Raw genomic sequence first — 27,372 nt, 5'->3', positions numbered from 1 at the left:
CCAGGCTCAAGAACAGCTTCTATACCGCTGTTACCAGGCTCTTGAATGGACCTTTTATACGTTAAAGGTGCATTCTTAATCTCCCAATCTAACTTGTTGTGGCCCTTGCACTTCTGTCTACCTGCACTGCACTTACTCTGTAACTGCCACACTATATTCTGCATTTTCTTTTTACTGCCTCGATGTAATTATGTATGGCATGATGTGTTTGGATGGCATGCAACTAACAGCTTTTCACTTATCTTGTTACATATGATAATAATGAAGCAATAACAATAAAGGTTTCCAGCACCTTCAGTATTTTGCTTTTGGACTTTAAACATTCCTTAACTTTCTAATACCCTTGCCACAAATCTGAAATAAAGCCTGTAATAAAGCAGGAAATGCTGGAAATACTCAGCGCATCAGGTTGGATCTGTGGGAAGAGAAATGGTGTTAACGTTTCCCAAAGATCCTACATTAGCACTGGGAAGGAGACTGCGAAGGTGGGGGCAGGGGGTCTCCTTGCCACAAATCCTTCTGTTCTGCTAATATTTTGCACAAGTTGCTAGGGTGGTAAAGACATACAGCATGCTTGCCTTTATTAGTTGAGGCACAGAGTTCAAGAATCGGGAAGTTATGTTGCAGCTTTATAAAAACTCTGGTTAGGCTGCATCTAAGTATTGCATTCAGTTCTTGCACCTCATTACAGGAAGCATATGGAGGCTTTGGAGAGGGTGCAGAAGAGGTTTACCATGATGCTGCCTGGATTAGAGGACAGGTGCGATACAGAGAGGTAGGACAAACGTGGGTTGTTTCCTCCGGAGCAACAGAGGCTGAGGGGAGACCTGATACAAGTTTAAGATTGTGAGGAGCATAGAGGAGACAGATGGTATCTTTTCCCCCAGGGTCAAAATGTCTAATACTAGAGGCATGCATTTAAGGTGAGAGGGGTTAAGTTCAAAGGAGATGTGGGGGCAAGTTGTTCCCTCCCCTCCTCCTCTCCCCCCCCCCCCCCCCCCCCCCACACACACACACACAGAACGGTGGGTGTGGTCAACTCAATCACAGGTGTACTGTTGGTTCCAGATTTCACTGTTATTTCAGGTTTGGTCCTCACAGTCCAGTGTGTAAAACCAGAAGGGCTGTCTTTTTACATTTCTTCCTTTTTACATTTCTCTGCTCCAATAAGAGATCAGCAAAACTCCCAGAATGCAAGAAAATGGAAGTCAAGGGGAAATGTTCTGTATTTAACATGGGGAAAGAAGATGGCATGAGCAACATCCCACCACAAAGTACCTAATTTAGAAGCATAATGTCAAAAAATCTCATGGGTGTCTGGAATACTTGTGATGAACATAATCCAACTCCTCAGCAGCCAGGCAGCTCAGACACAAATGTTGAAAACTATTAGTAACAACAGATTTAGAGGAAGGTTATCTGGATCGAAATAAACACTGGCTTTGCTCATAATACCACAGCTCAAAAAAAAATTAAAAGCAGAAGCAACAGAATGCCTCAAGCTTCAATCATGAGGTTAAAGATTTGTCTGGGAGTCTGAATGTTTCTGCAATGTTCTAATGTTAACATTTCATTACAATCACTAAAAAAAAATTGCATTTGCAAGTGTTCCAAAATAACAAAAGTGAATACTGCAAGGTTTTTGAGCCATTGTTTATTGGCCTGTTCCAGCACCCTGCTCCATCCAACTGCTGTACTTTTGCCATCTCTCTCCCCAGGGCTCCAACATTTAATTAAATGCATATTGTTTAGAGAACCAAGACAAGCTCGTGAAAAGTGAACCAAAAGATCTGCCATAACACAAAAAAAAATTCATTTTTAGAACGTTTAATAAAGTGAAGCCTCTAAGTTATATTCACCTAATATACACAGATCAGCTGCCTCATTTTCAAACAGCCATTCTACACACTGAAAATGGTTAGAATGGCGACTTCTTTACCCATGCTGAGTTACATAGAGTGCCATTAACCAATTCCAGGTATACTCTTCCTAGACAAACCCATGGCCTCCTTCCCATCCCTATTTAAGTCTGTAAAAGGTTATGATATATTGAAATCCAATTTGGAATGAGTGCATTGGAGGTTTCCAATATCCCATTTCAAATATTATGTTTTATTTCTGAAAAATATTTTCATATATTTCACACTTCTTTTAACTCATTGTCCAGGAGGTACACTTGGCACAGAAACCAAGAATCTAAACAATACTGGAAAAACCTATTCTAATTTACCCAGTATTTACCTAGGAAAGGGACATGCAGGAGGCAGATATTGGAACCGAGGGCAGAAACACATTAGGGCATTTTGAAATCGAGGACGAGGTAGTGTTAGGTCTCCTAGACAGTATTAAGGTGGATAAGTCTCTGCAGCCCAATGGGATATACCCCAAGTTACTGAGGGAGGTGAGAGGAAATTGCTGGAGCCTTGACCAGTATCTTTCTGTCCTCTTTGACCACGGGTGAGGTCCCAGAGGACTGGCGAGTGGCTAATGTTCCTCTATTTAAGAAAGGAACAAGGGAAAATCCTGGGAACTATAGACCAGTGAGTCTCACGTCAGCTGTAGGAAAATTGCTGGAAAAAAATTCTTAGAGATAGGATATACGAGCATCTGGAATCCAATGGCTTGATTAGGGAAAGCCAGCATGGCTTTGTGCAGGGCAAGTTGTGTCTTACTAACCCGGTTGAGCTTTTTGATAGGGTGATGAGAGAGATTGATGAAGGTAGAGCTGTGAATGTCAACTATATGGACTTCAGTAAGGCATTTGACAAGATCCCACATAATCAGTTAATCAAGTGGAAAATTGGCTGTGTGGATCTAGAACTGGGTTGCCCACAGAAGACAGGGTGGTGGTTGAAGGGACTTATTTGGGCTGGAGGCCTGTGAGTAGTGGTGTTCCACAAGGATCTGTACTGGGACCTCTGCTGTCTGTGATGTACATAAGTGACCTGGATGAGTATGTTGATGGGTGGGTTAGTAAGTTTGCAGACGATACCAAGATTGGAGTTGTGAATAGTGTAGAAGACTGGTGACGGATACAGCGTGATATAGATCAGTTGCAGGTGTGGGCAGAGAAATGACAGATGGAGTTTAACCCGGATAAATGTGAAGTGTTGTACCTTGGTAGGACTAATGTCAAGAGGCAGTACACTCTAAAGGGCAAGACCCTTAACAGTGTTGAAGAGCAGAGACACCTTGGGGTGCAAATACATGGCTCATTGAAATGGCTACACAGGTAGACAAGGTGGTTAAGGCGGCTTGTGGAATGCTTGCTTTCACTAATCGAGGTATTCAGTATAGGAGTCAAGAAGTAATGATGCATCTCTATAGAACTCTGGTTAGGCCACATTTACAGTATTGTGTGCAATTCTGGTCGCCTCACTACAAGAAGGATGTCGAGGCTTTAGAAAGGGTGCAGAGGAGGTTTACTAGGATGCTGCCTGGATTAGAGGGCATGTGCTATCAGGAGAGGCTGGACAAACTTGGGCTCTTTCCTCTGGAGCGGCAGAGGCCGAGGTGTGCTCTGTTGGAGGTGTATAAAATTATGAGGGGCATAGATAAGGTGGACAAGCAATATCTTTTTCCCATTGAGCGATCCAATACCAGAGGACATACATTTAAGGTGAGAGGGGGTAGGTTCAGAACAGACGTGAGGGGCAAGTTGTTTTTGTTTTTGTTTTGTTTACACAGAGTGGTGGATGCCTTAAATGCGTTGCCTGATAGGGTGGTGGAGGCAAATTCATTGCAGGCTTTTAAGTTGGATGGGCACATGAATGAGAGGGATATGGGCATTCTGTAGGTAGGAGGGATTAGCTATGTTGGCACAACATTTGTGGGCAAAGGGCCTGTACTATACTGTTCTAGGTTCTGTCCTGCATTGTACTGTTCTATGTTCTGTCCTGCAAGTCAGTAACTAGAGGTCATAAGTTGCAAACAGTTGACAGACATTCAGAGGGTGTAAATATTTCTTCCCATCCATAAAAGGACAGTGGAAATGAAAACCAGAAGTATTCTTTTAAAAAGCAAGCTCGAAAGGTACTCAAGGAACTAAGGAGACACAAGAGAGACTGCAGATGCTAGAGATCTGGAGCACCATACAAAATGCTGGAGGAACTTGGCAGGTCAGGCAGCATCTCTGGAGGGAAATGATCAGTTGATGTTTCAGGGAGAGACCCTTCATCAGGACTAGTGGAGTTTTTCTAGCATTTTGTGTGTTGCTCAAGGAACTAAAGGTTACAGACAAAAACTGGAAATGGAGATTCATGCATTCATGCATTCTAAAGAGCTGGTACTGTCAAAACAACCTGAATTGTTGTAATTTCTTTGATTCTATGAAAAAGAAATAAGAAAAAGAAACAAATTTGGTTGAAGACAGAACTGTAACCATTGTACCAAGGATAGCCAGGAGTAAGAATCGTCATTCCAGCTGTCTTTAGGGTACATCACAAATTTCACCAAGGTTAATTGGATGGAATAAAAACGCCATACTTACCCTGAAACTGGCTGACCTGCTCCACATGGTAAGGATTTTGCTGCTGATCTTGGTATTGAGGTGGAGGTCTGGTGAGATGCCTCTGTAACTGTTGTTCCTGATGTTTTCTCTGCTTCTCCTTGAAAGGGAAATGTGTTATTTAACACACTGGTACGAGTATTTTGCTCAACAAAAGCAAACACAAATTTGCATAGAACATGGAACTGTACAGCAAAGGAACAGGCTCTTCTGCCCACAATGTCTGTGTCAAACACAATGCTGAATTAATCTAAATCTCTTCTGCCTGCACATGATCCATATCCCTCAATTCCCTGCATATTCATATATCTAACAGCCTCTTAAACACCACTATGGCATCTGCTTCTACCACTCCCCCAGGTAGCCTACTCCAGGCACCTACCACTGAAACTTGCTCACACATCTCCTTTAAACTCCCCACCAACACCCCCCCCACCTTAAATGCATGTCCTCTGGTATCTAACATTTCTACTCTGGGAAAAAGATTCTGACTATCTACCTTACCTATGCATCTCAATCTTATAAACTTCTATCAGGTCTTGCCTCAGCCTCCGATGCTCCAAAGAAAACAACCCAAGTTTGTCCAAACTCTCCTTGCAGCTCATATGCTCTAATCCAGGCAGCATCCTAGTAAACTCTCTTCTGCATGCTCTCCAAAGCCTCCACATCCTTCCCCAATGGAATTTGCATTTATATTGCACCTTTCACAACTTCTGAATGCCCCAAAGCTCTTGACAACCAATGACGTACTTTTAAAGAGAAGTCCTGTTATAACATGGAAACCACGGCACCAATTAATGTAGATGATAACCCATTTTAGAGAAGTTGGTTTGGGATAACTCTTTGCCCAGGATATCTAGGAAGTTTCCTTTGCTCTTCGTTAAAACAGTGCCTTCAGATCCACCCAAGTCTGGAGCTTCTGTTCAACATCTCACTCAAAGGTTGGCACTTCTGGGAATGCATCACTCCCACAGCAATGCCCTGCGCTGTCAGTGTGGATTTTTGTGGTCACTTTTCCAGAATGAACCAAGCCTGACCCAGAGGTAGGAATCATGTCAAAGGTGACATGAGCAATCAACAGACTATTTTGTACTGTAACACAACCTCAGTAGGAGCTAGTTCTGATATATATATTTATATATATATAAAAAATGGGACAATTTGATGTGATGTACCAATTATGGGTAATTAGAATCAGTATCAGGTTTACTATCACTGCCACGTTGTGAAATTTGTTGTTTTGCGGCAGCAGTACAGTGCATTGACATAAAGACATAAAAATTACTATAAGTTACAAAAATTAAATACATGGTGCAAAAGAGGAATAATGAGGTAGTGTTCACGAGGTCATGGACCATTCAGAAATCTGATCGTGGAGGGGAAGAAGATGTTCCTAAAACATTGAGTGTGGGTCTTCAAGCTCCTGTACCTCCTCCCTGATGGTAGTAACATGAAGAGGGCATGTCCCGGATCCCGGATGGTGAGGGTCCTTAGTGATGGATGCCGCCTTCTTGAGCCGCTGCCTCCTGAAGATGTCCTTGATGGTGGGAAGGGCTGTGCCCGTGATGGAGCTGGCTGAGTCTACAACCCTCTGCAGCCTCTTGCGATCCTGTGCATTGGAGCCTCCATACCAGGCAGTGATGCAACCAGTTAGTATGCTCTCCACTGTACATTTGCAGAAATTTGCGACAGTCTTTAAGAAGACTTGGATTGTCAACAAACTCCTAATAAAGACGAGCTGCTGGCATGCCTTTTCTCATGAATGCATCAATGTGTTAGGCCCAGGATAGATCCTCTGAGATGTTGGCACCCAGGAACTTGAAGCTGCTTACCCTTTCCACTGCTGACCCCTCAATGAAAACTGGTGTGTTCTCCTGACTTCCCCTTCCTGAAGTCTACAAGCAATTCCTTGGTCTTGCTGATGTTGAGTGCAAGGTTGTTGTTGCAACACCACTCAACCAGCCGATCTAGCTCACTCCTGTACACCTCCCTCATTGCTATCTGCCAACAACAGTGGTGTCATTGGCAAATTTATAGATGGCGTTTGAGCTGTGCCTAGCCACACAGTCATGAGTGTAGAGAGTAGAGCAGTGGGCTAAGCACTCATCCTTGAGCTGCACCTGTGCTGATTGTCAGCAAGGAGATGTTACTACCAATTCGCACTGACTGTGGTCTCCCTCTGTCACAAACCCATTCATTCACTTCACAAGAGACTAGTTGTAAAGTTGTTCTAATGTCATCGTTGTCATTGTTGGGATATTCAACATGCAAATGGCAACAATGCCAAAGATTCAGAAGACAGTCAGCTGGCTTTGCTCCAGACCACTGAGCCTTTCTCCTTCTCCAGAATTCCTGATTGACCTCTGACCCTCTCTAGGTCCAGTTATCACCAACTACCAAAGCAACATTGACCAAGTATTCCCAATCCTCTCACTTACTCTAACCAAACCCCCTCTGAACTTGTAGCATTCTGTTCACCAAGGATCAGCCCTGATATTGTCATCAAACCTGCCGACACAGCCCAGACAAACACCAACCTCCTTTGAGGAAAAGATCCCAGCTTCCAGCCTTGTAGTGTCCCAGTCCCACAAAGCCCATTTCTACTTGCTGCCTGGGATCCACTAGCAGGGTTATCCAGACAGTCAGATTGTTCATTTCTTTTCCTCTAACTGCTCCCATCAACTGGATGACCTCTACAACTTATCCATGGGGCAACCCTGGCTTCACCCCATCAGATATATTCCTATTTCTACCCCCTCCCCACAACCTCTCTCACAAAACTAATTGGAACTTTAATGTTTCCTCTCTTCCCCAGTTCTAAAAAAGGGTCTTTGACCTGAAACGTTAACAGAATTCCATTCTCTTTTCACAGTCGCTGCCAGACTTCTGCAGTTTTTCTGTTTTTCACTTTTCATGTTATTTCAAATATAATAAGAGTAAAATTAAAATGAAATTCTCTAATGATGGGGTTAACAAGAAACTGTAGAACACTGTTCCAAATGAATGCACTTTTTACAGTGATAGAAAATGCTCTTAGTAGTAAAATCTTTGGTTCCTTTAATGATTCACAAAAATTAACCTTGTGGTTAGAATTTAGAAGTGCGATATTTCAGTTTCAACCCCATCACACACATGATCCCACAGGTCACTAAGCTCAGCAAACCCCAATTTATAAAAATATGAAATGGAGCAGCTCCTCAAGCCTGCTTTACCGTTGATCTTATTGTTGCCTAACAACTGCACTTTTCTGCTTGATCCCCCAATCCTCAACTCCCCTCTCTCCACCTCAGCTATGAATATACTTAATGTCCATTAGCATGCTGTACACCAGAGATTTAAGATTTACAAACCATAGAACTTTGGTTGTATAAGACATTGGTGAGGCCAAAGTTGGAGTATTGTGTGAAGTTCTGGTCACCTAACTATAGGAAGGATATCAGTAAGATTGAAAGAGTGCAGAGCAGATTTACTAGAATGTTGCCGGGTCTTCAGGAGTTGAGTTACAGGGAAAGATTGAACAGGTTAGGACTTTATTCCTTGGAGTGCAGAAGAATGAGGGGAGATTTGATAGAGATTTACAAAATTATGAGGGGTATAGACAGAGTTAATGCGAGTAGGCTCTTTCCACCTAGATTAGGAGAGATAAGTACCAGAGGACATGGCTTTAGGGTGAAAGGGGAAAAGTTTAGGGGGAGCATTAGTGGGAACTTCTTCACTCAGAGTGGTGGGAGTATGGAAAGGGCTGCCATCTTATGGAGTAAATGCGGGCTCACTCTTGAGTTTTAAGAATAAATTAGATACATGGACGGGAGAGGTCTGGAGGGTTATGGACTGGGTCCAGCTAAGTGGGACTAGTGGAATACCGTTTTGGCACAGACTAGAAGGGCCGAATGGCCTGTTTTTTGTGCTGTAGTGTTCTACGGTTCTAACTTCCTCCTCCTCCCATGCTAACATAAGCAATATCATGACCTATAGTTCTTGGTTCCTTGACTGGAGAAGGATCCTCTCAGAATCTAACCTTTCCAGACCTTCTCAGAATTTCTCAATTCAGTAAGATGACCTCCAAACCCACCTAAACTGCAGGAGTCCAAACTATTTAATTTTTCCTCAAAGGTAACCCTTTTAAGAAAGATGACTCTCCTTTGCACAGTTCCAGAATGTGTATTTTTCCTTAAACATGACCAAAACCATACATGATATTCCCAATGTTCCAAGTGTGGAGTCACTAAAGCCATGCAGTTATAGCAAGACTTTCCTACTTTGGTGCTCTCTGTTGTAATTTAAGGCCAACATTCAATTAATTGCTTTAATTGCATGCCAACTCTGTTGCTTTCACAAGAACACCCAGATCTCTCCAACATCAGTATTCGTTGTCATAGATGAACGATTACAGCAATTGCCTCCACCTCCCAGCTCCTTCTGCTCACCATACAGTTATCATAGAACCATACTGCACAGAAACAGGCCCTCCAGCCCAACTTGACATGCCAACTGTGATGCCCATCTACGCAAATGCCATTTGCCTGCATTAGATCCATATCCCTCCACGCCTTTCCTATTCCTGTCCAAACACTTTTAAACATTGTAATTGTATCTGCTTCCACCACCTCCTCTGACAGCTCGTTGTAGATATTCACCACCCTGTCTGAAAAACTTACCCCTCAGATCTTTAAATATTTCCCCTCACCTGAAGCCTGTGCCCTCTAGTTCAAGACCTCCCTGCCCCAGGAAAAATTCTGACTATCCATTCTATCTACACTCCTCCAAGTTCACCCCTCAGCCTTCTACATTCCAGTCAAAATAAACCCAACCTATCTAATCTCTCCTTACAACTGCAGCCCTCCATTTCAGGCAACTTCCTGGTGAATCATTTCTTCACTCTCTATTGCTACCACAACCTTCCTGCAGTGTTCAATTCCCATCTGAAGGCTGCGGTGGAACGCAGCTGCTAACTTCCAACATATTCTGCATGAAGAAGCTTCTCCTCATAGTTCTCTTCCTTCTTGTTCTCTTCCTTTTTATTCCCTTCACGAAAGGGAAGGGCCTCCCACTAAAGAACACTTTTGGATTCCCATTTATTCTGGCAACAATTCTTTTCTCGTATGCCTTCTCTTATTTATTTTTCATTTCTCCTTCACTTGTTTTGTCAACCTGGTTCTGAGGCAGACCCCTTACTTGTCAAGGATCACGTTTGGGACAATAAAGCAATGACAAAAAAAGGGATGCTTGTGACAGAGAGCTCAACAATGCAGAAAGCCAGATGTATAGAAGATGCAGAGGTGAAACTGAGGAAGTTAAGGGAGAGGATGCATGGACAAATATTGTCAGGTAACAAGGAAAATACCAAACTGTTCGACAAAAATACAAGGAAAGAAAAGCACTATTTTTACAGTCCAAAATAGACCCTCTCCACTAAGAGGGTTGCAAACAAGGGAGAGGTAGTGAAGGTATTAAACTGAGGCCCCATCTGCTCTCTTGGGCGGACTTAAAAGATGATGTCATTATTTCAAAGAGCAGCAAGGAAGTGTCCCTCATTATTGAGCTCCTGCCAAGTTAATTTCATTTACTGTCATCTCTTCCAGTTACTCTATTAATCACTGTTCCTTGCTTACCCAGTTACATATGCACACAATATACATTTAAGTAATATTCTTGAAAATAATCTTTACAATATCATAAGTTTGAAGACTTCTGACAACTTTCAACTTTTTATACTCAGCTCTGCACCAACTCCGGTTATATCACTGCAAGTTTGAAAGCTAGTGAGAGACTGATGTACATCTCTTCCCCACATGGGCACTGAGTGATTTCACACACTAATGGCATCAACAGGAAGTGGATTCAGATCCCCACAGACAGACATGATGCCACGATGTTTGAACCACCAGAGCCCATTTGCAACACATCCCACACGTTACGCACCCTCTCTGCCAGCAGTTGCTGCTGTCTCTGCAGGTACTGCTGCTTCTGTTGCTCCATCAGCTGCAGGTGCTGCTCTCGTTGCTTCTGCTGATCCAACAGCATCTGCTGCTGTTTCATGGCCACAGCCTGCTGTTGACCATTAAGATAACCAGCATTTCCATGGTTGCCAGCAATGGAAACTGGGGGAGGCTGAGTTCCTGCACCCGATCCCTGGACAGTGTTTTGCGCCCTGGTGACATTTCCAGGATTTTGATCCTATTTAAAACCAAAGAGGCAAAAATCATTTTTTAATAATTAAATACAACACAGAAAATTACCATTCAGCCTAACTGATCTATCCCCTTGTTTGTGTTTCACTCACAAACACAGTTGGTTCATGCCCAGGCCTCCTGATTACAATGTCCCTGGACCGGGTGCCAAGGATCTCTCACCCTGGCCCTCCGCAATCTGGAGTCCATGGGCGAGGTATGGACACTGACTGTACTGCTGGTGGCTTAGAACCCGAAGCTCCCAACACCCCCATTTTGTGGTGGGGTTTTGCCAGCTGTTATTTGTAATTTTAAAATGTCTAATATTTTAAAAACATAAGAAAAAAATTAAAAACTCTGGAAGTAATTAAAAACATTGAGTTGGAGAAAAACAGCAAGAATCAGAATCAGGTTTATTATCACCCACTTATAGGTCGTGAAATGTGTTGTTTTGCGGCAGCAGTACAGTGCAAGACATACAGTACAATTAGTATAAATTACAAATAAATAGTACAAACAAAAAAAAGAATTAAGTAGTGTTCATGCATCATTCAGAAATCTGATGGCAGAGGGTAAGGAGACCCTTTAGCCTATTGACGATTAACCACCATTACACAAAATAATTTACAAAGACTCCCAATTCTTTGTCCTATATATCCGTTAATAATCAATGGGCGAGTTGAACATTGCAGCTGAAGGCTAGTAAGCCTGTAGTCGGGAAATTATTGGAAAAAAATCTAAGAGACAAGATTTATGTTTACTTGGAAAGGCAGGGACTGACTAGGAGTCAACATGGTTTTGTGCAGGGAAAATCCTGTCTCTCAAATTGAATTTGAGTTTTTCCCAAGATAACTAAGTAAACCGATGAAGGTAGGGCATTGGACATGGTTTATGTGGACTTTAGGAAGGTAGGAAGGCTTTTGTCAAAAGTCCCACATGGTAGGCTGATTTAGAAGGCACAGCACCCAGTGACTGGTAAAATCTTTGTGGTGGGGAAGCTTTAAGAAGCAATACTACAGTAAAAAAAATTAATAGCCCCTTGGAGGAGTGTGAATTTATTCATGGAAGCCAGAATAGATGTATAAAAAGGCAAAAAGTACTTCAATAATCTGATTGAGATTTTTTTAAACAAAGGAGTGAAGTATGAGGGCAATGTGGCTCAAGAGGATTGAAGTGCACAAAATAGGCTTTGTCAGCAAGGCTGAAGACCACAGAATAAAACAAGTCGTAGCAGCACGTACAAGAAATTGGCCTAGTGACGCCTGGAACTAGACCGCTTCTTAGGCTGAGTGGTGAGGGTGGAGAGATTGGGTAGGTTGCCTGGATTTCGTAAGGGATGAGAGGAAATGATCTTACTGAAGCCAATAAATATTCTGGAGGGACTTGACAGGGCAGATGCCAAGTGGATGTTAACCCTGGATGGTGAAAATCTAGCATCAGTGGGCTTAATACTGAGGAGTTTTCTTCTCTGGGGGGGGGGGGGGGGAGGGTGGGTTCTGAATGTTGGAATTCCCCCAGCCCAGAAAGTTGTGGATGCCAAGTCATTAAGAGTGGAACCAAAATTTTTGGACTGCAGGGAAATCAAGGATTTGGGAGGAGGAGAGGGGCTGGCCCAGAAAATGGAATGGGATCAGTTCAGATCAGCCACAATCTTAATAAATAGCGGATCATGACGAAGGGGCTGGATGGCCTAATCCTGTCTCTACTTCTTATGACAGCAACGGGTTGGAATGAAACAATTTTTGAACTGATGGAAAGTAGTCAGTGGTATTCCTGCAGGACTATGCACTAGGAAAATTTCAAACCTGCAATATAAGAAGAGGCATGATGAGAGAAATGATTGACTTTGTCTAGTGGGAATGGGCAAATAGTGGCAGATAATGTTAATTCAGGGAACGGCAAAGTGATTCACCTTGGAAACAAGGATACATCAAGAGTACAATTCCAAAAGAACTGCAAACAGCAGAGACCTGAGTGCATGTGTATCAAGGTAGCAGGGCAGTTTGAGTCAAAGAGATACAGCTCGAAAACATGCCTTCGGCCACCGTGTCTGTGCCAACCATCACCCACCCATTTACACAGATCCTACATTAATCCCACTTTCAATCTCTCCACGCTCCCATCAACTCCCCCCAGATTCTACCACTGCCTCCACACCAGGGATGATTTACAGTGGCCAGTTAACCTAGCAACCCACATCTTTGGGATTTGGGAGGAAACTCGGGGGGGGGGGGGGGGGAAACCCATGCAGTCAAAAGGAGAACTTGTAAACTCCACATAGACAGCACGAGGTCAAGATTAAACCCGGGTCTCTGGTACTGAGGCACGCGTTCTAGTAGCTGCACCACTATGAAGACTGTATAATGAAGATTTATGAGGATGCTGCCAGGACTTGGCCTGAGTTATAGGGAGAGGTTGGGCAGGCGAGGACTTCCATTCCTTAGAGCACAGGAATTGAGGGGTGACCTTGTAGAGGTATAAAATCATGAGGGTTGAATGCAGTCTTTTTCCCAGGGAGGGGAACTAAAGATATAGGTTTAAAAGGGACCTGAGGGGCAACTTCTTCACCGAGAGTGGGCATTAAATGCAAGGCAGGTACAATAGCAACATTTAAAAGACATTTGTACAAGTACATGGGTAGGAGGGGTTTAGAGGAATATTGGCCAATGCAGGCAAATGGGGACTAGCTTGGTAGGCACCATGGTTGGCATAAATGAGTTGGGCTGAAGGGCCTGTTTCCATGCTGTATTGCTCGATGACTCTAAGACATTAAGACACGAGATCATGGGCTTCTTAAACAGAGACATGGCAGGGAACTTATGATTTAACTTTATGAGATATTTGGTTCAGCCACTGCTGGAATATTGTATTCAATTGTTAATTGCAGTTTGGAAGGCTGTGAATATATTGGTGATGATAGAACATAGAACAGTACAGCACAGGAATGGGCCCTTCCACCCACGTCTGTGCCAAACACAATGCCAAATTAAATGATGCAGAAAACACTTAAAATTAAGGGCGAGGGATTTGTTATTGGAAACTTCTGGAAATGCGAGCATTGCTCTCAGAGATTACACAAAGGAGATGTGACAGAAATGTTCAAAATAATGAGAGTTCTCTATAGAATATAAAGAAATTCCTAGCATTACTGGAAGGATCAAGAATCAAAGATAATGTGACTGGCAAAGAAACAATGCTGACATGAAAAACTAATTTTTCCAAATCAAAGGCAGAAGGACATTCAAGAGGCCCAGAAGAAAAATAATGTCACTAACCTTATTAAATACGTAAATGAGAGAAGGGGGCAGGTGGTACAGAGGTGATTGGTACTTTTGTAGTTGTAGACAAGGTTGCTCATTCATTCACCAAACCTGGGTAATGAAACTTGCAAATGAGGCAGCCACCACTTGGCTCCACAGGTGTGGATTCTTACTAATAGAACATACAACACTACAGCACAGTACAGGCCCTTCGGCCCACAACGTTGTGCCGACATTTAATCCTGCTCTAAGATCTATCTAACCCTTCCCTCCCACATAGCCACATGAATGATAGAGAAATGGGGGGCTAAGAGTCTCTTAAAATGTCCCTAATGTATCTGCGCCCACAACCTCAGCTGGCAGTGCATTCCACACACCCACCACTGTGTAAAAAAAAACTTACCCCTGACATCCCCCTTATACCTTCCTCCAATCACCTTAAAATTATGTCCCTTCGTGTTAGCCATTGTCACCCTGGGAAAAAGTCTCTGGCTGTCCACTCGATCTATGCCTCTTATCATCTTGTACACCTCTATCAAGTTACCTCTCATCCTCCTTCTCTCCAAAGAGAAAAGCCCTAACTCACTCAACCTATCCTCATAAGACATGCTCTCCAATCCAGGCAACACCCTGGTAAATCTCCTCTGCATCCTTTCTATGGCTTCCACATCCTTCCTATAATGAAGCAACCAGAACTGAACACAATACTCCTGTGGTCTAACCAGAGTTCTATAAGAGCTGCAACATTACCTCACACCTCTTGAGGTCAATACCCCGACTAATGAAGGCCAACAAACCCTATGCCTTCTTAACAACCCTATTGACCTGTGTGGCAACCTTGAGGGATTTATGGGCGTGGACCCCAAGATCCCCCTGTTCCTCCACACTGCTAAGAGTGTATTAACCTTGTATTCTGCTTTCAAATTCAATCTCCTGAAGTTTATCACTTATCTGGGTTGAACTCCATCTGCCATTTCTCAGCCCAGGTCTGCATTCTATCAATATCCTGTTGTAATCTACAGCAACCTTCTATACTATCCATAACACCACCAACCTTTATATCATCAGCAAACTTACTAACCCACCCTTCCACATTCAAGTCATTTATAAAAATCACAAAGAGCAGGGGTCCCAGAACAGATCCCTGCAGAACACCACTTGTCACCGACCTCCAGGCAGAATACGCTCCATCACCACCCACTGTCTTCTATAGGCGAGCCAATTCTGAATCCACACAGCCAAGTTTCCCTGGATCCCATGCCTCCTGACTTTCTGAATAAGCCTTCCATGAAGAACCTATGAAATGCCTTACTAAAATCCATGTACACCACATCCATTGCTCTACCTTCAATGTGCTTTGTCACATCCTCAAAGAATTCAATCAGGCTCATGAGATCACAAAGCCATGCTGACTGTCCCTAATCAGCCTATGCTTCTCCAAATGCCCATAAATCCCGTCTCTAAGCATCTTCTCCAGTAATTTGCCCACCACTGAAGTAAGACTCACTGGTCTGTAATTCCCAGGGTTATCCCTACTCCCTTTAGAAAATATCGAAAAAACCTACAGCACAATTCAGGTCCTTCAGCCCACAAAGCTGTGCCGAACATGTCCCTACCCTAGAAATTACTAGGCTTACCCATACCCTTCTCAGCTCCATGTACCTATCCAACAGTCTCTTAAAAGACCCTATCATATCCGCCTCCACCACTGTTGCTGGCAGCCCATTCCACACACTCACCACTGAGTAAAAAAAAACTTACCCCTGACATCTCCTCTATACCTACTCCCCAGCACCTTAAACCCATGTCCTCTTGTGGCCACCATTTCAGCCCTGGGGAAAAGCCTCTGACTATCCACCCAATCAACGCCTCTCGTCATCTTATATACCTCTATCAGGTCCCCCCATCATCCTGCGTCACTCCAAGGAGAAAAGGCCGAGTTCCCTCAACCTGCTTTCATAAGGCATGCTCTGCATTCCAGGCAGCATCCTTGTAAATCTCCTCTGCACCCTTTCTATGGCTTCCACATCCTTCCTGTAGTGAGGCGACCAAACCTGAGCACAGTACTCCAAGTGGGGTCTGACCAGGGTCCTATATAGCTGCAACAATACCTCCTGGTTCCTAAATTCAATTGACGATTGATGAAGGACAATAACCCATATGCCTTCTTAACCACAGAGTCAAGCTGCGCAACCGCTTTGAGCGTCCTGTGGACTTGGACCCTAAGATCCCTCTGATCCTCCACACTGCCAAGAGTCCTACCATTACGACTATATTCTGCCATCATATTTGACCTACCAAAATGAACCACTTCACACTTCCTTTGTTCAAGAACATAAAAGTTCTTGAACAAAGGAACAACATTTGCCACCTTCCAATCATCTGGCACTACTCCTGTTGCCAGTGAGGATGCAAAGATCATCATCAAAGGCGCAGCAATCTCTTCCCTCGCTTCCCGTAATGACCTTGGATATATCCCGTCCAGTCCCAGTGACTTATCTATCCTAATGTTTTTCAAAAGTTCCAGCACATCCTCTTTCCTCACGTCAACATATCAGCCTGTCGTACACCATCCTCACAAATGCCAAGGTCTCCCTCTCTGGTGAATACTGAAGCAAGGTATTCATTAAGGACCTCCCCTACCTCTTCCAACTCCAGGCACATTTCCTCTTTTATCCCTGATCGGTCCTACCCTCACTCTAGTCATCCTCCTATTCTTCACATACATGTAGAACGCCTTGGGGTTTTCCTAGATCCTACTCGCCAAGGATTTCCCATGCCCCCTTCTAGCTCTCCTAAGTCCATTCTTAAGCTCCCTCCTGGCTACCTTATAACTCTCCAGAGCCCTGCCTGATCCATGCTTTCTAAACCTCAGGTAGGCTTTTCTTCCTTCCTCTTGGCAAAATATTCTACATCTCGTCAATCACAATTCCTTCACTCTACCATCCTTACCCTGCCCCAATGGGACAAACCTATCCAGAACCCATGCAAGTATTCCTTAAACAACCTCCACATTTCCGCTGTGCACTTCCCCAAGAACATCTGTTCCCAATTTACGCTCGCAATTTGCTGCCCAATAGCATAATTCCCCCTCCCCCAGTTAAATACTTTGTCACTATCTCCAAACTGCTCTCCCACCGAGAGATCTGAAACCTGATCAGGCTCATTGCCTAGTACCAGGTCCAGTATGGCCTCTCCTCTAGTCAGCCTGTCCACATACTGTGTCAGGAATCCTTCCTGGACACACCTAACAAACTCTCAAACTCTGCCCCATCTATCCCCTTTACACGAAGGAGGTACCAATCAATATTAGGGAAGTTGAAATCACCCATGACAACAGCCCTGTTATTTTTGCACCTCTCAAAAATCTGCCTCTCGATCTGCTCCTCAGTCTCTGCTGCTATTTGGGGGGGGGGTGGTCTGTACAATACTCCCAACAGAGTGATCGCTCCCTTCCTGTTTCTGACTTCCACCCACACTGACTCAGTGTACGATCCCTCCAGGACATCCTCCCTTTCTACAGCTATGACACTGTCCCTGATCAACAAAGCCAATCCCCCACCTCTTTTACCTCCGTCTCTGTCCCTTTTGAAACGTCTAAACCCAGGAATATCCAGCAGACATTCCTGCCCTTGCACAACCAAGTCTCTGTAATGGCCACCACGTCATAGTTCCATATACTTACTAATGCTCTTAAGTTCATCAGCCTTGTTCCTGATACTTCTCGCATTAAAGTAGACACACTTCAGCCCATCCAACTGACTGCAATTTTGCCCTTTCAACTGCCTATCCTTCCTCACTCTTTCTACACACTGTATCTACTTGTACACTAAATGCACCAACCTCTAACCTATCATTCTGGCTCCCATACCCCTGCCAAACTAGTTTAAACCCTCCCCAACAGTTCTAGCAAACCTGCCCACAAGAATATTGGTCCCCCTCCAGTTCAGGTGTGACCCATCCCTTTTGTACAAGTCGTACCTTCCCCAGAAGAGATCCCAATGGTCAACAAATCTGAAACCCTGTACCAATTTCTCAGCCATGCATTCATCTGCCAAATCATCCTATTCTTACCCTCACTGGTTCCTGGCACAGGCAGCAATCCAGAGATTACTACCCTTGAGTTCCGCTTTTCAGCTTCCTACCTAACTCCCTATATTCCCTCTTCAGGGCCTCATCTCTCTTCCTACCTATGCCATTGGTATCAATATGTACCACGACCTCTGGCTGTTCGCCCTCCCCCTTCAGACTGCTGTGGACCCAATCTGAGACATCCCTGACCCTGGCACCAGGGAGGCAACATACCATCTGGGAGTCTCTTTCACATCCACAGAATCTCCTGTCTGCCCCCCCACCTTTACTATGGAATCCCCTAGCACAATTGCCCTCTTCTCCCCCTTCCCTTCTGCACTACATGACCTGGCTCAGTGCCAGAGACCTGGTCACTGCAGTTTTCCTCTGGTGGGTCATTGTCCCCAACAGTATCCAAAGCGGTATACCTGTTATCGAGGGGAACACCTACAGGGGTATTCTGCACTATCCACCTATTCTGTCCTTCTCCTGACAGTCACCCAGCTACCTGCCTCCTGCAGCTTCGGAGTGACTGCCTCCCTGTAGCTCTTTTCTATGTACTCCTCAGTATCCCGTAGGAGCTGAAGGTCATTCAGCTGCAGCTCCAGTTCCCTACCACGGTCTGCAAGGAGCTGCAGCTGGATGCACCTTGTGCAGATGTGGTTATCAGGGAGACTGAATGTCTCCCAGAACTCCCACATCTCACAAGCTGAGCACACCACTGACCCTGGAGCCATTCTCACTACTCTGTCCTGGCACTAAAGGCAACACCACAGCAAAGAAAGGAACTTACCTTTGCCTCTTCTCACTGAAGCCTCGAGCCAAAACCTCAGCTCCCCACTCAACACAACGGCCACTCTACTTATACCTGCCTTACCTTTATTTGCTGCTGTTAATAAGCCAATCAACTGGTAACAATCTGCAAATGTGCCTCGTTTAGACTCTTGCAAGGTGATACTCAAGCTCAGGCACAGACACTCACCACTTTTCAAAGGTCCCGCTTCAAATCCCGACTCTGCAAGGTGAAACTTATTAAATAAGCAAGGCAAAGAGTTGTTTTACAGCAGAAGTTTTACCTGACTGTGCTGCAGATGGGGTCTGTATGTCATGCCACCCTGAGGAAGCTCCTTCTGTTTCATCACCAGCATTCGCTTCTGCTCGTCGCCGAGGTGGGAAAGCTGCTGCTGCATATATGCGAACATTGCAGTTTTGTTCTGGTTCGGTGCCACAGCCCTCTGACCATCAGGCATTTCAAAATGAGTCAACCGTTTAGTGTTAGCGTAGTTCAGTAACGGAGCCTGGCTGCTTGTGGAGTTTTGACCCAAAGTGTTAGGTGGCTGGTTCAGCATTCCCACACGATTTGGCTGCAGGTAGTTACCACCAGTTTTTGTGGAGTTCTTTGGTGGCATGCTGGCCATTGAAAGTTTCTGATTAAAGTCTTGTTGGTATAATGAAGGGCTGCTGGGCTTATCAAGGTTGAAGGTCCCCCCTAGAGGACTTTGAGTGGGTGCTGCTGACCAGTTCTGTACCTGATTGGGTGAGGAGTGTTGCACCTGCTGCTTTTGCATGAGCTGTGCTCTCTGCTTCTGGTTAGCAGCCATCTGCTGAAGCTGCTGTGCGTGAGACCGCTCCACAGACAGCCCTGGGTTCCCAGGCAGGAGAACACTAGATACAGGCCTTGTGCAAACTGGAGTAGGGCCTGTAGCTTGTGGCACTGCCTGGGACACTGACGGGGCAGTATTTACAGATGCCAAAGACACACTTGAAAATGAAGGTCCTGATGGAGAAGGTCTAGCTTGTGGAGATTCCGTTTGTTCGTGCTCAAATGAGGAAGGAGAAAACTCAGTTTTTATAATGATGTTGTCTGATAAAGAGGTTTGATCAGAACTAGTAGGTTCAATGTCTTTCTTCTCTTCAAAATCCTCATTGAAAAGATCCTGTATATCTTGATCTGGCACAGAACGATTCAATTCATCAAACAATTCCTGCCATTCTTGTTCATTCAAATTAATATCTGGGAACATGTTGTTCTGGGAGAGAGAGGTGCCTGATGGGTTCACACAAGCCAAATCCAGTGCAGGTTCTTGCTTAAGCTCTTTAATAAGAGTGAAACCATCAACACTGTCACAGTTCCCATTCATCTGTACATTGGAATCTGGAAGACATTCCTTCTTCAAGTTGTCCAAGCCTAGAGGATGATTACTATTGCCTTGGGCCCCATCCCCAAGGGCAGATCTTTTGTCCCTTTGGTGGCGTGGAGACATTGGTGGTATACCATTAGATGATCCGTTAACCACTAGTAGTCCTGATGCATCTTCCCCATTCAGTCGGAGCTTCTTGGTCCCCGAATAGTTCCCATCTATAAATCCATTCTGCTGATCTCCATTCAAAGGTGAACCATCAGCCTTTAATTTTCTTTTCACCCGCTCATGAAGCTGAAGTGGAGAGAGATAAGATTAGATCAGTGAGCTCATAGATCATTAACATCCTCAGAAATCATTCAGATAATTTTAAAATGTGTTGATTTTTCCTGAAATTTCAGTATTTTTGAATAATCCCGACTTCAACGTGTCCACACACAACAATCTCTACCAATCCACTTTTTTTCTAAATATAAATGTGCAAATACCAATTAATTATGTCTTTTTTAAAAAACTAACTTTACAAAGGCTGGGGATTGATACAAATGGAGCCTTAAAATTTACTCCCTGAAGTGCTGCAGAGCTAAATTCCTTTGAATTTTTGAAATCATTCTGAAATCAACTTTATCTGAAAATGTTCATCTTTTTAAATGTTAAGAGTTTGTCTTAAATGTTTTACTAAATAGTAAGAGTATTCAGTGTCTGAGCAAGGTAGCTTGGTAAAATCCCTGTCAATATTCCTTAGTTACAAACAGGATATATAAAGAGATAAATTACATCATACAATGGTTAATCCAAACCTCAAGGAAAATTATAAGAAATATTTAGGCAGCCATTTTTCTAACCTTTACTAAATTTTGTAGTTTAGATTATTAAGCAATGGACAAATAACAGCTTGTACTAAAAGTGTCAGACTGTCTAAACCTTTGTTGAAAACTTTAGGCACAGAGACATTTTTTAAAAAATAGGACAAATAACAAAGGGAAGCAAAATCAGGATGACTGCAACATGACAATTTTAAGTGGTTCTCTTGCAGAACTGGAAATCTGATAAAAAAGAATTAGGCCTTCAATAGCTAAAACCATTTCTTCTGGGTTAAAACTGTGTTCACAACTAAATAAAATATATGACATGATGTGGCTCAGTCCAATCATGTTTTTAAAACACTGAAGATGGGCAAAAGCTGTTAGCAGTTTTCAGTATCTCAAGTCCAAGACAGCAATATGCAAGTGGTCTTCAGTGCCATTGCATACAAAGACATGTAGAGGCAAGCTATTTCTCCACATGAAGCATTTGTGTATTAAAGGCACATGGTGCCACCTATTGCTATACCAATGTCATTACTCCTTGGAGCCAAAAACTGCAGTTGCTGGAAATCCAAAACAAAAACACTGCAGGTTAGGTAGGAGCGAGAGACAGTCAACATTTCAGGTTAATGGCCCTGAAAAAAGTGAGAAAATGAGTGGGGTTGGGTGGAGACAGAGAGAGTGTGGGGGTTAGGGTGCAGACTAAACGCGTCAAAGTAGCAGCTACCTTAAATTCCAACAGTTAGAGACAGAAATGAAACAAAGGAACAAAGTGAAATGGGAATATCCAGTAACATCTGTGGAGAGAAAAATCTGGCTATCTGAAATTAATAAATTTAGTATTGCATTCCAAAGACTGCAATGAGTCCAGACAAGAGGAGGCATTCTTCCTCCAGCTTACTTTGATCTACAGCACTGTTTCAACCATGCCTAGACTGGTCAAGAGTAGGAGTGGGACAGAGTATTAAAAGTGATTGGAGGTTTGGGGTCACTTATGCTCTACTGTAGAGAAGACTACAGCATGAAACATAACACAGACTGGGAGACCTCTGATCATTCCACAACAGTGACCCCAAGCTTCCAGCCTCCTGCCCCACTGTTCTCTCTGGCTTTGGTCTCCTACATCGTTCCAACGACACCCAACTCAAGCGACAGCATCTCATCTCCTGTTAATGTTTAGAAGTTTCCACCTAGATTAGGAGAAATAAGTACGAGAGGACAATGGCTTTAGGGTGAAAGGGGAAAGATTTAGGGGAAACTATTCACTCAGAGAGTGGTGGGAGTGTGGAACGAGTTGCCATGGTAAATGCAGGCTCACTCTTAAGAATAAATTGGATAGATACATGGATGGGAGAGGTCTGGAGGGTTATGGACTGGGTGCAGGTCAATGGGTCTAGCGGAATAAAGTTTCAGCACAGACTAGAAGGGCCGAATGGCCTGTTTTCTGTGCCGTAATGTTCTGTGGTTCTAAGTATCTGCGACCCTCTCTTAAGGGTGCTATTTTGGACCGTAAAAATAGTGCTCTTCTCTCCTTGCATTCACAAATTTGACTAGATATTTCAGTTCATTCCTTTGCTCTTCTATCTTTAATGACAGAAATTTAAAGTATTTGTTACCTTGACAACATTGGTTTTCACTCCATCTCAGATTTTGCCTCTTCTTTCCATCACTCCATGTAACATGACATTTTCTCACTCTTTCAGTTCTGAAATATTAACTGTTTCTATCACCACAGATGCTGCCTGACCTGCTGAGTGCTTCTGGTATTTTGTTTTCATAATTATTTCTTAATTAAATTATTGTATCTACATTGGAGGCAATTCTTTAGAATCACAATTATTACCATCAACTCAAATGAAGTGAAATTTGTTGTTTTGCAGCAGCAGTACAATGCAATTACAAATGGAGGTTTAAAATTTATTCTCTGAAGTGTTGCACAGCTAAATTCCTTTGAAATTTTAGGACATCATTCTCAACCATATCTGCAATAGAATTTAAAAGTGACATGCTGATTTTTAATCCTTAGTGTTCAAGTGCAAAGTTAGACTTTGAATATGGACTCTCTGGATTACAGTTGTACAACAATCATTGTGCCATTATACAAAAATTTTAATTAACTGGCATATAACTAGGTCACAAATCCCAAATCAAAACTGAATTTTTTTCCCTACACCATTCCTACTTCCACTCTCCCAATGAAACTACTACAAAAATGTGTTGTCAGTTACTTCAAACCGTTCAACCACATCATCTTGAAAGCCAATACCCAGGTTTAAATACTTGGATAATAATAAATTACATGGGTAAACAGGTTGCAAAAAAATATAATATTAAAACAAACAGCTGGAGGAACTCAGCAGGTCAGGCAGCATCTATGGAGGGAAATGAACAGTTGGCGTTCAGGCCGAGACCCTTCATCAGGACTCTCGCCTTAAGCCCTTCTCCTAGACACCACACACTGGCCTTCTGCCCACTCTGGATCTTTTCATCTCTAACTGCCAACAGGACATTAACTATCTCAACTTCACAACTGCCCTCACCCCCTCTGAATACACTGCTCTCCACTCTCCCTGCACTAATCCCAACCTCACCATCAAAATCCACAGACAAGGTCAGTGCTGTTGTAGTCTGGCAGACTGACCTCTACATTGCCGAAGCCAGATGACAGCTCTCGGACACCTCCTTTTACTTACCCCTGAACCAGGACCCCACTGAGAAGCATCAGGCCACTGTCTCCCACACCATCACTAACCTCATCACCTCCGGAGATCTCTACAGCCTCCAACCTCACTGTTCCCCAACTCCACACTACTCGTTTCTACCTCCTACCTAAGATCCACAAACCTAACTGCCCCAGTGGGCCCATTGTTTCTGCCTGCTCCTGCCCACTGAACTTGTGTCCTCGTATCTTGACTCCATTTTGTCCCCCTTGGTGCAGTGCCTTCCCGCCTATGTCCATGACACTTCACATGCTCTGTTACTTCAACAACTTTCAGTTCCCCTGCCCTGACCGCCTCATTTTCACCATGGATGTCCAGTCCCTTTCCTAAAGAGTCCTGATGAAGGGTCTCGGCCCAAAACGTTGACTGTTCCTTTCCCTCCACAGATGCTGCCTGACCTGCTGAGTTCCTCCAGCATATTTTGTGTGTTGGGCCAGATTTCCAGCATCTGCAGTCTTTCTTGTGACCAAATCATGCAATCATCACCCAACCCAACCACCAAAATAACTGAGACACAACTTTGGCAGTTTCATTCGAGCTGAAGCTGCAGGACTAGGGACTGAATGCGAGAAATGGAAGTAGTAGTAGGCTATTCACTTCTTCAAGCCTGCTCCACCATTCAACAAAACCATGGCCATCTTCGGCCTCAATACCATTTTCCTGCCCTATCCCTGTCTTTGAATTCGACCTTCATGGTAGAGAATTCAAAAGATTCACCTCTGTATGATGAAATTTCTCATTTAAGATCTACATGGGATACCCCTGCTTTGAGACTGACCCGTAGTTCTAGCTTTCAGTCAGAGGAAACATGCTCACCAAGACATTATGTCCAATGATTTCGTTTTCATCTATTACATTAGATACATCCTTATAACTCCCATAGGATGTCCTATGCAATTTCCTTTTCATAAATGCAAGCTGACATGGCTCAATCATATTATTTGCCAAGTGTCTTGATATCACAGCATATGCTCCTGCAGTTTCCCTTCCATTGATTTCAGGCCAGCAGGTCAATAGTTGACCATCTTCTTTCTCCCTCATTTCTTAAACAGTAGGGTCACATTTGCAATCCTCTGGTCTGCAGGAACCATGCCAAAATTTGCAAAATTTAGCAAAGATAAACAGAGCACCCACTATCCCCATAACCACCTTTCTCAAAACTCCAGGATGTAGATATCAGGTCCTTGGGATTTCAGTTTTCAAGTTCACTAACTTCTCTATTAGTACTTATTACTAATACTAATTTCTCTAATTTCCTCAGTAGCATTGGACTCTTGGTTCTCCAATATTCCTGAGAAGTTTATCTTCCTCGACAAAGACAAACAAAATATTTTGTTCCTTATTATAAATTCTCCGATCTTGATCTGCAATTGCCCATGCTAGTCTTTTCCTTTTTAGGTACATACAGAAGCTCTTAATTTGTGTTTCATGTTTCTCACATTTTTCCCCCTCATTGTTTTCTCTTCCTTCATCAACTTCTTGATTATCCTTTGTCGAATTCCAATCCTTAGGGTTACTGCTCTTTCTGGCAACTGTATAAAGCTTTTCCTTAGATTTAATACTGTGTTTAATTTCTTCATTTTTGGACATTTTCTCCTTTAATGTCTTTGTCTTAAAAGAAATATACACGCTGCAAATCACTTGTTATTTCAGTAAATGCTGGCCATCATACCCTTTAATGCAGTTTCCCAACCTACCCTTTTGCCCCTTCGTAATTTCCCTCACTCACACTGAAAACTCTGATTTCAGGTCAACTTCAAAAGTGATGTAGTTCAATGTAAAATTCTATATTATGATCACTCTTTCCTGGGGACCCTTTTTACAACAAGATTATGAATTAATCCTTTCCTGCTGCAGTTCTGATCTGGAACAATCCATTTTCTAGTCAGTTCCACAACCATGCTGTTAGTGTTAATGTGATTTGCCCAGTCTACATGGAGTCCCCATGATTGTCAATGGTCTGGTTCAGATTCTAGAGCATTAACATCAATGCAGGTAAGAAGATACAGCTTAACATGCAAGACCAAGTCTCACCTGCACTCTGATGCAGACGCAGCCTTGGTGTTCTGACCACTAGCATCAACAAAACAAACTAGTACTTCAGTGTGTACAGTCATGAAATCTGCTATAGAAATTCTTTTTTGCTTCTGTCTCAGACTTCCTTTCTCTGAACATGTTGCATGCTTTCAAATGCCAAGTTTGGAGCCACAAGATCAGTGTATTGTCTGTTCTCAAAAGCTGAACTTGGGTTACCCATGCAGGGTACAAAAGTTGCACAGTTCAGCACCATCTCTAATCTTGAGCGTGGCTGGACACCAGAACATTAAACCTATGTAGCTAAACTGTGCCACAGAATGGCAAAGGGAAACAAGTTACCGTTTAAAAAAACAAGATATTTCAAAAATAAAAGAGAACTCTCCAAGATGATATTGATCAATTGGTATGATAAGCAGAGCAACAACAGGTACAACATAATATGCGAATGATTTGGACAACAATGTAGGCACGCTGATTAGTATGAAGACAAAACAAAAATTGGCAGAGTTGTGGAAAGTGAGGAAGATTGTGAAAGGACACAGTGGGATATAGACCAGTTGGAAATGTGTGTAGAGAAACAGCGGAGTTTAATCTGGACAAGTGTGAGGTGTTGCACTTTCGGAGGTCAAATGCAAGAGGAAATTATACAGTAAATGGCAGGATGTACAGTGATGTACTGAGGGATCTTGGGGTGCAAATTCACAGCTCCATGAAAGAGGACACACAAGTAGACAGTGGTAAAGAAGCGCTCGACATACTTGCCTTCACCGGTCAGGGTGTTGAGCATAAAATTCAGGAAGTCATGTTGCAGCTGTATAAAACTTTGGTTAGTCCACACTTGGAGTACTGTGTGCAGTTCTGGTTGCCCCATTACAGGAAGGAAGCTTGGAAAGGGTGCAGAAGAGGTTCACTAGGATGTTGCCTGAATTAGGGAGTATTGTTAATAAGGAGAGGTTGGACAAACTTGGATTTTTTTCCCCTCTGGAGTATTGGACACTTAAGGATGACCTGATAGAAGTATATATAAAATAACAGGCATGGATAGAGTGTCAGTCTTCTTCCCATGGTGGAAATTTCAAGTACTAGAGGGAATAGCTTTAAGGTGTTTTAGGGGAAAGTTTAAAAGAAATGTGCAAGGCAATTTAAAAAAACACACACACACACATAGTGGTAGGTGCCTGGAACATGCTGTCAGGAGAAGTGGTGGCAGGAGATACAATCATAATATTTGATATGGGCACATGAACAGGCAGGAAATGGAGGGATACAGACCACATGCAGGCAGATGGGATTAGTGCAGATTGGCATGCTGGTCAGTACAGACATCGTGGGCCAAAAGGCCTGTTCTTGTGCTGTACTGTTTTATGTCCTGATAAGTGCAAAGTGATGCACTTTGAGGATTAATAATGGTAAGGACATGCACAATGAATGGCAGGGCTCTAGAGAAGACCGAGGAACAGAGAGACAAATCGAAGGATGCTTGGAATAGCAGCACAGGTAGATTTAAAAAGTTACCTGCCTTCATTGCCAGGGCATAGAATGCAAGAGCAAGGGTGTTATGGTACAACTTACAAAACATTGGTTAGGACAAAGCTGAGGTACTGTGTACAATTGGTATTGGTTTATTATTGTCATTTGTACCAAGGTACAGTGAAAAACA

General features: G+C 43.3%; 1 protein-coding gene across 1 annotated transcript in view; it reads right to left on the bottom strand.

The window, feature by feature from the left end:
* The window catches only part of maml1 (mastermind-like transcriptional coactivator 1), a 59,486-nt gene that overhangs the window by 8,667 nt on the left and 23,447 nt on the right, over positions 1–27,372 (bottom strand). Inside the window, exons 2-4 of the mRNA XM_052015201.1 lie at positions 19,085–20,443; positions 10,430–10,684; positions 4,490–4,607 (exon numbers count right to left, since the gene is read on the bottom strand). Of these exons, the coding sequence (XP_051871161.1) occupies positions 4,490–4,607; positions 10,430–10,684; positions 19,085–20,443 (1,732 nt within the window). The remainder of the gene's footprint in view (positions 1–4,489; positions 4,608–10,429; positions 10,685–19,084; positions 20,444–27,372) is intronic.

This window comes from Pristis pectinata, chromosome 4 (genome assembly GCF_009764475.1).
Source record: "Pristis pectinata isolate sPriPec2 chromosome 4, sPriPec2.1.pri, whole genome shotgun sequence".
NCBI classification, from domain to species: domain Eukaryota; kingdom Metazoa; phylum Chordata; class Chondrichthyes; order Rhinopristiformes; family Pristidae; genus Pristis; species Pristis pectinata.
This window is presented reverse-complemented; position numbering and strand designations above follow the sequence as displayed.